Raw genomic sequence first — 12,114 nt, forward strand, 5'->3', positions numbered from 1 at the left:
ACGTGCACAGAACTGGAAGAATTAATGGTGACAAAGATTTGTTTCAGATCCTGTGTGTGTGTGTGTGTGTGTGTGTGTGTGTGTGTGTGTGTGTGTGTGTGTGTGTGTGCGCGCGCGCGCGCGGCAATTGACTTAAGTGACTTGCCCAGAGTCACACAGCTAGTAAGTGTTAAGGGTCCGAGGCCAAATTTGAACTCAGGTCCTCCTGAATCCAGGGCCAGTGCTCTATCCACTGCACCACCTAGCCGCCCCTCAGATCCATTTTAAAGCTATCTTTCTAACTTGGACTGAACTAATTCCCAGTTCCTCATTCCTAAAGAAGGGGTATCTGACACAGCCAGTGGGACCAGGACCTCTATGTTTATAATAGTGAGCCCCTACAGCCACCATACCCGGGTACTCTAGATCCCTTGTAACGATTGGAATGACACCACCTGCTGCAGACTTACTGTAGAAAAGCTCCACCATGAGGTGAAGGTCTCTGAAGGCAAGACCATGCGTCTTTTCTTTGGCGTCAGGAAATGACATTTGCTTGTGGGAAGAAGCGGGGAGCCTGTCGCTCTGACTCTCTCTCTTTCCTGTGGACTCTGGTGGAGAGTGGAGCGAGAAATGTGCTCTCCCTTTAATAGATAGATGAATGTAGGCCTTTCTCTCTCTCTTTACCAAATTCTTATTCTCCTTAATAAATGTTTAAAAGTCTAACTCTTGCTAAAGCTTATAATTTATTGGCGACCACTCATTAGATATTTTAGACAGTATAGCTAGAATTTTAGCCTTAACACCCTCTTTCCTTCATCCTACATTCTAGACCACAAGAAGGGTTCTTCCAGAGTATTCAGTTACAACAGAAAAAGATAGGTCCAGATTGGTGGGAATAATGACAAATCCCCTAAAGTAGTCACAGGCAGCTAGGTGGTGTAGTGAATAGATTGCTGGGCCTGGAATCAAGATGACTATCTTCCCCAGTTCAAATCTGCCATCAGACAGTGCATGCAAGTTACTTAACCCTGTTTGCCTCAGTTTCCCCATCTGTAAAATGAGCTGGAGAAGGAAATGGCAAACCACTCCAGTATCTTTGTCAAGAAAACCCCAAATAGGGTCACAGAGTTGGACACAACTAAACAACAACAAAAGTGGTCAAATGTATCAGAATTCACACTATTAAAAGTTATAAATGTGTAAAATATGGTCATTGGTTTCAGCTCACTGGAAATATGCAATGCAAATTCTAATAATTCGACCACTTCAGAAGATTCATTATTCCCACCAATCAGGACCTAGCTGTATGTACCTTATCATCATCATCACCCACATTTACATCACTATTTAAGTTTTACAAACCTCACAGCCCTGAGAGGTAGACAGCACAGGATTGACACCCTTCTTACACCCTACTCTCCCCCATGTACTCTGATCCAGGAACCGTAAGCCTCCTTGCTGTTCCTCACACAAAACACCCCACGAATTATCTCTAGCTGTCCCCTCTGCTTAGAATGCTCTCTCTGCCTTCTGGCTAAAACTTCACCTTCTACAAGAAACCTTTTCCAATCTCCCTTAATGCTGGGGCCTTCCCTCCATTGATTATCTCCAACTGATCCAATATAGAGCTTGTTTGTACACAATTGTTTGCATGTGGCTTCCTTCATTAAACTGTGAGCTCTTTGAGAAGAGCAGGGGCTGGTTTTGTTTTTTGGGGTTGGTTTTGCCTTTCTTTGTATCTCCAGGACTTAGCACAGAGGTTAAGTATCTTGCCCGGAGTCACATAGCTAGGAAGTGTCTGAAGCCAGATTTGAACTCAAAAAGATGAGCCTGGGGCAGCTAGGAGGTGCAGTGGATAGAGCACAGGCCCTGGAGTCAGGAGGACCTGAGTTCAAATCTGACCTCAAGACATTTAACACTTACTAGCTGTGTGACCCTGGGCAAGTCACTTAACCCCAATTGCCTTACCAAACCCTGCCCCCCCCAACACACACACAAGATGAGGCTGATTTCAGGCCTAGTGCTCTATCCACAGCAATATAAACATCAGCTATTATTATTAACCATTAGTTAATTGCCATCTCCTTTTTCCAGGGGAGAAAATGCACCTACGTGACTCAAGTGAAGACATATAAATCTTTTCCACATATATCTCTAAAAAGGGGCAAAAAACCCACTACCTCTTTCTATTTTTTCATCACAATCTTAGCTTAAGGGCTTGAACAAAATTGCTGTCTTGGCTTGTGAAATTTTACAAATCTTACAACATACCAATAAAAGGGGAAAAAATGAACTTGAGTATTAAACTGAATGAAAAATACTCAAATTTCCTTAAAAACCAATATGTTCGGGGCGGCTAGGTGGCGCAGTGGATAAAGCACCGGCCCTGGATTCAGGAGTTCCTGAGTTCAAATCCGGCCTCAGACACTTGACACTTACTAGCTGTGTGACCTTGGGCAAGTCACTTAACCCCCACTGCCCCGCAAAAAAAAAAAAAAAAACCAATATGTTCCACAGAACTCACAGATGGACCAACCTGTTGGCCCATCATAACAGAAGTGTGAGTAAGATAATAGAATTAGTGCTCAGACAAAGCATTTTCTATTCTCTTGTGTGAAGTGATCCGGGAAATTCCAGGCCACTCCTTCTACTTTATGGATTCTGCAAACTCCCATTTAATCCTTCTGTCTCATTCTACTACTTCCCCTCACCTCCCACACCTTCTTCCCTTCCCCCTTCCTGTGTATGGTGGATTATCACAGTGCAATAGTAATGCATAGACTAGAGAAAGAGGCAATTAGGTGGCACTGGGCCTAGAATCAGGAAAACCTGGGTTCAAATCCAGTCTCAGACACTTACTAGCTCTGCGACCCTGAGCAAATCCTTTAACTCTGTTTGTCTCAGTTCCTCACCTGTAAAAATGGCTGGAAAAGGAAATGGCAAAGCAACTCCAGCATCTTTTACAAGAAAACCCCTGATTGGGTCACGGAAAGTCGGGTACAACTGAAAAACAACTTAACTTGTTCTCTGGAGAAGCCCTAAAGGCAAAGAAATGAATTCTCCTTAAGCAGTCTTGATACATTCTAAATGAAACACTGAAGGAAAACATGTACATGTCTGCTTATACAGATTCAGAGCATATGTTTATATGCTTACATGGGAATATAGTTCCTTAATGTAGTTCTTTTCCCAAAAGCAATTTTTTCTTTTCAGAACCAAAATAAATCAAATTTGTAAGTGGAGGAAAAAGAAGTCTTGAATTAAGATAAGAAGGTTGCAAGCCTGAGGCCCCTGAGTCAACCTTGTCTGAATAAATGGATGTGCAATAAGGAAACTTACAGAAAAGGTTCTTTTACTTTCAGAAGGAAAGGGAGAGGTAGTCAAGAGGTAGTGAGGTCTGGTCATGAGACCCAACCTTGGCAATCCCAGCCGAGAAACCCATTCATACAGGTTTTTTTTTTCTATTTCTTTCTTTTTTTTTTTTTTTTTTTGGTGGGGCAATGAGGGTTAAGTGACTTGCCCAGGGTCACACAGCTGTCAAGTGTCTGAGGCTGGATTTGAACTTGGGTCCTCCTCCTGAATCCAAGGCCAGTGCTTTATCCACTGAGCCACCTAGCTGCCCCTCATACAGGTTTTTACCCTTCATAAGCTAATTTACCACAAATCCCAATTAGGACATTAGGACTGAGATCCAGCTCAAGCTAGGTTTGTTTACAAGATATGGGTGGGGGGCCTAGGGTAGGGTTTCAGCTCAACCTAATCAAGAGTAAATACTGGAATGCAAATATTACTAGAATTCTAACATTACTAGGATTATTTGGAGGGAGGAGCAGGTAATAGGTTAATATTATTTGATATTAACTACATTAGGTCAGCCTTCGAAACGAATAGAGATCCCCACAATCCCAGTTCACTGAGAAGCAGCCTGTCCCATTTATCCCTGCTCACCCTTCCCCCCCCACAAATGGTTTAGGGAGGGGTCTGCAAACAGGAAGAACATCCAGCTCACCTGAAGGGGGTGCTGGCACAACAAAGGCCTTCAGTTCAATGTCATTCTGGGGTAAAGTGATCAGTACGTTGTCTCCAGCATACACCTCCAGTTCTTTGACTATAAGAATATGTGAACAGCACATTAAAAATCACCCAGTGTTCAGCACAGTATATAGAGTAGTAGGCACATAACAGGTGCTTAATACTTGTTTATTGACCAAAGGATTGGCCCAAAGAAAATCAGGCTATAATCATTTAAACATGTAAACACACATTTATTTCTCCATTCACGTCAATTATGATAGTTATTATTTTACTTTTGTATCATAAAAGTATTTTATTATTTTCCAGTTACATGTAAAGATAGTTTTCAGCAATTGTTTTTGTAACATTTTTAGTTCCAAATTTTTCTCCCTCTCCCCTCCCCAGGACAGAAAACAATTTAATATAGGTTATATATGTACAATAATATTAAACAAACAAAAAACAAAACAATAATATTAAACATATTTCTGAATTAGTCATCTTGTGAAAGAAAAATTAGAACAAAAGGGAAAAACCTCAAAAAAGAAAAAACAACAAAAAAGTAGAAACAGTATGGTTCAATCTGAATTCAGATTCCACAGTTGTTTTTTTTCTGGATGTGGAGAACATTTTCCATCATGAGTTCTTTGGAATTGTCTTAGATCATCGCACTACTGAGAACAGCTAAGTCTATCACAGTTGATCATCATACAATGTTGCTGTTACTGTGTACAATGTTCTCCTGGTTCTGCTGACTTCACTCAGCATCAGTCCACTTAAGTCTTTCCAGGTTTTTTCTGAAATCTGCCTGCTCATCATTTCTTATAGCACAATATTATTCCATTACATTCATATACCACAACTTGTTCAGCCATTCCCCAATTGATGAGCATTCCCTTGATTTTTAATTCTTTGCTACCACAAAGAGAGCTGCTATAAATATTTTTATACATGTGGGTCCTTTCCCCTTTTTTTTAAATCTCTTTGGGACATAGACCTAGCAGTGGTATTATTGGATCAAAAGGTATGCACAGCTTGATAGCCCTTTGGAAATAGTTCCAAATTGCTCTCCAGAATGGTTGGATCAGTTCACAACTCTACCAGCAATGTATCAGTATTCCAATTTTTCCATATCTTCTCCAACATTTATCGTTTTCCTTTTTTGTGATATTAGCCAATATGATAGGTGTGAGGTAGTACCTCAGAGTTGTTTTAATTTGCATTTCTCTAATCAGTAATGATTAGAGCATTTTTTTCATATGGCATAATGATAGGAACGATGTGTCCTCCTCAGAAGGCAGGATACATTATTGAAATCCTGGAGGCTTCTCCCCTGCCCCCATTTCCACCATTCCTTCCTTTTTCCTGTTGAGTTAGCAGTTAACCAGTAGGGCATGTTTCTCTCAGATAAGAACAAACTACGTAATTCAAGCCATAAAAGGCTTATTCCCACTCTCCAAAATTTCCCTTCCTTTTCCCTGTTGAGTCAACAGAGGTTTTCTAAAGTTAGAGAACAAAGGATTGTAAAATCTCAGGGTGTAGTTGTCCCATGAAGTGGGGGCAGCAGTGGCACAACATCTGGGAGGATGGGGTTGGGAGGGACCCTGTGTTAGATCTAGGATAAAAACAAGGGGGACTTCACTGGGACAAGTTGCAGCACTCCTTTTGGGGTGTTTGTCTATTCTTACAAGATAGAGAATAAATGGCCTTCCTTCTTTGCACCAGACTGGGAGTCGTGCCTCAGTTTACCCATTTCTCAAATGTATTATTTTGCTTTTTAATGAAGGGTACATATATCACTGAAACATAAAAGTTTTTCCTGTATGCTTCTCAAACTCCAAAGTGACAGGAACTTAGTGACTTCAAATAAAACAACTTGAATGAGCAATTCAGAGAATCTGCTTCTAATCCTGCCTTGTTGCCTGAGCTCAGGCAACTTGTTTCACCTCTCTAGGCCTCAGTTTCCTCATCTATAAAGTGAGGTGGTAGCACTAAATGACCTCCGAGAGCCTGACCGAGTGGACGAAGTGAGAGACAATGTAGGGAAGACTGAGCTTTGAGTCTCACCTCAGATTCTCACTCTTGGGCAAGTCTTCTCCAAGCCTCAGGGTTAAATTCAATTACCTCTAAGATCTCTTCCTGGTCTAAATCTATGGTTCTATGATCCTTCTGTTCTATAATACCATGTCCCCTAAACAGAATTAAGGGAAGGATTAGATATTTAGAACTCCAGTTTACCAGTGCACTTAAACAGACTCAGTGGCTAGAGCACTGAGCCTGGGGGAAGGACTGAGTTCAAATCTGACCTCAAACACTTACTAACTGTGTGACTCTGGGCAAGTCACTTAACCCTATTTGCCTCAGTTTCCTTATCTGTAAAATGAGCTGGAGAAGGAAATGACAAAGTACTCTACTATCCTCGCCCCCCCCCAAAAACCCAAATGGGGTCACAAAGAGATGCATAGGACTGAAAAACAACAACTAAATAGATGAGGCATTGCAAATTCAAGGCCTTGAGTTTCTCCTACCACCAGATTTTCTACTACTTCTATAAGTGCCATATAGAAGGCTCATTGCAACTGTGTGTATTCCTGTGTCATTAGTCAAACACCATTCAAATTTGCTGAGAGTGAGTGACCTTGTGAATCTTTGATAATGGTTTTCCTCTTGGAAAGTTTCCAAAACAAAACCCAGTCAAACTCAATGCAAAAAAAAAAAAAAGGCTATTCTAGCCAGAGTAACAAAAACTGCCTCATCACCCAATGCAGAGCTAGATCAACACTTAAGCAATACTTGTTCACCTTCTCTGTAACCAGGATACTGTTGATTCATTCAAGCAATGTTCCATTTGGCAGGACTGGTTTATCCTTAGTTTCACTAGTAAAATTTAAGTGGGATCAAGACAGCATGAGAAGAGAAGCATGTAGCAGTCCAGAGAGCCTTGCTGCTTAGAGGAGAAGGGATTAGACACTGGTCCAAGAAGCAGCTGAACCCTTAATGAGTGCAGCCCTTTATATGCTTTCCAAAGACCCAACTGACAGTTGCCTCTCAAGGGGAACACCTAGCTGCCTTCATTGTTAACTATTTATTTTTGTTTTTTTGTTTTTTGGGTGAGGCAATTGGGGTTAAGTGACTTGCCTAGGGTCACACAGCTGCTAGTAATTGTTAAGTGTCTGAGGCTGGATTTGAACTCAGGTCCTCCTGACTCCAGGGCTGGTGCTCTGTCCACTGCGCCATCTAGCTGCTCTTAACTATTTATTTATAGCATTGACACTTTAGAGAATGAAGGGGGATAGCTAGGTGGTGCAGTGGATAGAGCACCAGCCCTGGATTCAGGAGGACCTGAGTTCAAATCCAGCCTCAGACACTTAACAATTACTAGCTGTGACCCTAGGTAAGTCACTTAACCCCAATTTCCTCACACACACACACACAAAAAAAAAAAACAACCAAAAAGAGAATGAAGGAAGACACCTTAGATATCAAGCCCCAGGCACTAATTTTATAGATGGAGAAAAGAAGGCTCATAAAAATTAAGTGACTTGCCCAAGTGGAAGTTCTTGTTAAGCAGTACTAGGACCCATGCTTTCTCATTTCTCTAGGGCTCTTCTAATTGGATTATAACCCCCTCTCTTCATTATTAGCCTTCCTACTGAAATTCAAGAATAAGCAAGGTCAGAGAGGATTCCCAAATTTCACAATTTATCAAAATGCATCCAGAATATGGCCCATGATAGTCATGGCCTTCAGTGTTTCTTTTCCAGTCTTTTTTTTTTTTTAAGTTACCTGTGCTTGGAGCAATAGAAGGAGATGTGAGTTGCTCAGTTAAGATGGACTGAGAAGGGCCAGTGTCAGTAGGAAACACTTCAATCCCATGATCTGAGTTGTGCTGGGTTACTGTTAGAATTGGGCTTTTCTCCATGGTGGTTGGAGTGAACTCCAGGTTGGCTGAAGGAGGATTATGGGAAGGCATTAGAACCTATGAGATCAATTATAGGGATAAATTATTATGAATAAACCAGTTGAACATAAGTACACATCAACAATGGCACCTACCTTTTATGTAAAATGGCTTCACTTAACCATTCTGTAAAACGTGCTCACTCAAACATGAGTTTCAAAGACTGGAACCTTAAATTGTGTCTTTCAATAACAATAACTGCCATTTATATACTGCTTTAAGGTTTACAAAATTTTTCCTTGTAACAACTCTGTGAAGTAGATAGTGCGAGTATTATTGCTTCTATTTTACAGATGACGAAACTGAGGCTTAGAGAAAGGTTAAGTGAGTAAAATTTAGTTTGGATTTTTTTGGGGGGTGGGGCAATGAGGGTTAAGTGACTTGCCCAGGGTCACACAGCTAGTAAGTGTCAAGTGTCTGAGGTCAGATTTGAACTCACGTCCTCCTGAATCCAGGGCCGGCGGTGCTCTATCCACTGCGTCACCTAGCTGTCCAGTAGTAAATTTTAGAGTAGAGGTTTACATTCAGTTCTTTTGACCCCAAGTCCAACTCTTTCCACAATGCCATGTTGCTCAATTGCTACTAATTTAAAATACAATACAGAAGTATATTGCATGGATGGTGTCATAAATGGTGGGTAAAGAGGGAGTCTTCACAAAAAAGAGAAAAAGCACAATTTTGATGACCCCTGGAGTTACCAATATGACAATAGTTGAAAATTATGCAAATGATTTAGGAGTGGCCCAAAAAGACCCCCCTTTGGTATACAGTCTCTTTTCCCATCATAATATGCAAACTGCATCCCAAAATGCTTCTACAGAATTAAATGAAAAAAATTTAAAACTCAAGGAGGACATTAAGCATGATAACCAAGCAGGAAAAAAATAGTATGGTGCTAAATAGATGTGTGCTCTACTTGGAAGACTGGGAGACCTAGATCAGTTTACTCCTCTGATCCTCAACAGCTATGAATGAATGTAGGGAACTCCATAAGACTTTATTTGCTAAATTATACGTGGTATCAATGCAGCTGCGTTCAGGGAATTTCCACCATGTATGTCAAGAAGAAAAGGTATTGTAATATTATAAAATGGAGGAGGTGGGAAGAAGCCTTTTGAGTTTCATCATCCAGACTGTTTAAAAGTGGGTAAAATGGTGAATCAAAGTAGGTTGAGGAAGTCACTAAAGAGAAATAAGTTCAAGGGAGACATTAGAATTGCATAAAAACATGGTTACTTTTCTGATGCTGGAAAAAAATAAGACATTGCTGAACATTCTAAAATTTGGGAACTAGAGACTCAGCACCATCTTCCATTAATATTTGCCAAGTAACTTCCCAAAAACACCACCTCACTCCCAAGGCTATTTGGTAAGGCCACCCTGTAGGTAAGTCCAGTGCTCCAGGCAAAAAAAAAAATCAAAAGAGGGACAGCTAGGTGGCGGCAGTGGATTAGAGCACCAGCCCTGGAGTCAGGAGTACCTGAGTTCAAATCCAGCCTCAGACACTTAACACTTACTAGCTGTGTGACCCTGGGCAAGTCACTTACCCCCAATGCCCTCACCAAAAAAAAAAAGGGGCAGCTAGGTGGCACAGTGGATAGAAGTACCAGCCCTGGAGTCAGGAGTACCTGAGTTCAAATCCAGCCTCAGACACTTAACACTTACTAGCTATATGACAAGTCACTTAACCCCAATTGTCTCACTAAAAAAAAGAAAAAAAGAAAAAGAAAGAAAGAAAAGAAAACCACAGTAAGGAAATTTCACATAGTGGATGTTTTCCCATTAATCCTAGCAGTTTCTTGGCTTGTCCATCATAATCTAGCTTGACTATAGTCATATCCATGCTCTGGCCTTAGAGTCAGAAAAACCTGGGTCTTGAATCCTTCCTCCAAAAATTACTGGCTGTGTGACCTTGGGTAGATTATTTCATCTCTCTGACCCTCTATTTCCTCATTTGTAAAATGGGAATTATATATATATATATATATATATGTGTGTGTGTGTGTGTGTGTGTGTATCTGCTATCTCACATGGTTGTGAAGATCAAATGACATAATGTATGTAAATCATTTCATAAACATTAATATATAAATTATATATAATATATAAATTGATATATAACTACAATATATTATATGTTCAAATTTAACAAGTATAAACATACATTTGTGTATATCTTTAGTGTGGCTACATATGTTTGTGTGTATATGTGTGCACATGAAGTATATGCATGTGAATATATATATATTTATATATGTAAACATATACATCATGTAAAATCAGTAAGTTGGGGGGGACAAAAATTAAAATTGGGCACTGGACCTAAAAAAAATTTGACTTGGTTTTGGAAGGACGACAAGTTTAAAGGATTAATTAAAGTAAATGTACTAGGAACAAATGTGGAATCAGGAATCAGGACAAGCCCATTCTGGGAAAGAGGTGGGCATTGGTCATCTGAGTGGGGCCCATTTTACATTCTGCATGATGAACTCATTTTTATGTGGCCTGTGGCAATTTTTCTTGAAATCTAATACTATCAGGAAAGAGCATGAAGGAAGAAAGTACAGGCAGACTTAAATGAGTCAGGCAGAGGGAGGAAAACAGATTCAAAAGGGAAATATACAACTAAGAACATGCACCATGTAAATGAAGCCAACATTCAGTGGTAACACAATTTAGGTTAAATAAAACAACTATGTCCATACCCCCACAAACTTAAAACATACAATTCTTTCTTCTAATGAAGATAGTTGGAGGGGGAATTGATCTAATCCAACTCCTTATTTTGGCAAAAGAGTTACTCAAAAAAACTGAAATGTTTTGTTCAAATGGACACTGTCAGAGAGTGTCAGGATTCAAAACCCAGGTCCCTTGAACTCAAATCTCTGACTTTGGAGTCCCATTCTTTCACTCTTTTGTATTTCTTTGCTTAACTGGTTTGGGGGAATATACTTTATGGTTTTCTTGTATTTTCTTTACATTTATTTTCTTCATTAAAACTATTTATCCCTTAAAAAAAAGAAAATTATCTACAAAGTTGAAATAAAGGATGAAGATAACCAGAGGTTAAGCACCTTGCCCAGTGTCACAAAGCTAGGAAGGGACTGAGAGGGAACTAAAACCCATGTTTCTGACCTGCCTAAGATAGTGGCATGCTGTGGGCCTTTTCAAGGAAGAAATTTTATCTGAATAGGCAAGTTACACGTGGATTTAAGTCGTGATTTTCCAGTGACCAATACAACATCACAAAAGAGGTTACTGATCAGTTAGCAGGATGAAAGTTTAACAAGATTCTATCTTCATAAAAATGACTAGACAACTATTTCTCTCATATGCATGGCCCTGGTCATGCAAGAAAAAAAATGTTCCAAATTTCTCTTGCTTTCAGTTTCCTGATACAAAGGATATCTGTGTTAAATCTCCACTTGAAAACTTCTCTGCAGAAAATGGCCTTTATCAAATCACAAATACTCTGGATTACATTTTTCCCTAGAAGCCTAATACAATGCCTTGTATTTGTATCTTTAGGACTTTGAATAGGGAGATAAGAAAGGAAGAAAATCAGCATTAACCATTTCATTCTAGCCTTGCACTTAAGCAGAAGACACTGGTATTTTTAATACAGGAATTTCCCTGGCAAATCAGGTCAGCATCAAGGAAAATTGTTAATATATAGTCCCTCAGGAGCTGGTAAGTCAAATAGTATTCTAGACAAATTTGACCTGAAATTGTCCTATCCAGACAGACTGAAAGGAACAAGTATTTATTAGTATCAAAGAAGGTCCATTTAGTTTAATATAACCCTTCCCATTTGGCTTGAGTTTTGTGGGTAGCGAGTTTATGGAATGGTTTCTGAATGTATTGCTGTAGGCAAATGTCCGTGTTCTCTCAGTCAAATAAATAATGTGGAATTGAGAAGCTTTATCATCTGGCATGGGGGAAGATGTGGCAATGTCAACACCATAAGCAGAAAGTTTTTGTCAGTCATTATACAGGAAATTGGTGGATATCTGATGGCTTGGTTATTTTAAAAAGCTAAAGATGTAATCTAATATCCATATTTTTATCTTATTGACAATTATAAGCAAAATCCTTGTGAATTTTTTCTAACCTTGGTTTATCTTCTTCCCACTTCTATTTACTTGTAAGATATCTTCCTT

At 39.7% G+C, this 12,114-nt stretch overlaps 1 protein-coding gene across 4 annotated transcripts in view; it reads right to left on the minus strand.

Moving 5' to 3' along the window:
* KIAA0319 (KIAA0319 ortholog) overlaps window positions 1–12,114 on the minus strand; it is a 142,330-nt gene that overhangs the window by 81,842 nt on the left and 48,374 nt on the right. For 3 of the 4 annotated variants that reach the window (XM_043973611.1, XM_043973602.1, XM_043973593.1), the window contains exons 5-6: window positions 7,780–7,972; window positions 3,989–4,087 (exon numbers count right to left, since the gene is read on the minus strand). In XM_043973611.1, coding sequence (XP_043829546.1) covers window positions 3,989–4,087; window positions 7,780–7,972 — 292 coding nt within the window. The remainder of the gene's footprint in view (window positions 1–3,988; window positions 4,088–7,779; window positions 7,973–12,114) is intronic. The other variant, XM_043973622.1, reaches the window with a different exon arrangement.

This window comes from Dromiciops gliroides, chromosome 1, assembly GCF_019393635.1.
Source record: "Dromiciops gliroides isolate mDroGli1 chromosome 1, mDroGli1.pri, whole genome shotgun sequence".
NCBI lineage: Eukaryota > Metazoa > Chordata > Mammalia > Microbiotheria > Microbiotheriidae > Dromiciops > Dromiciops gliroides.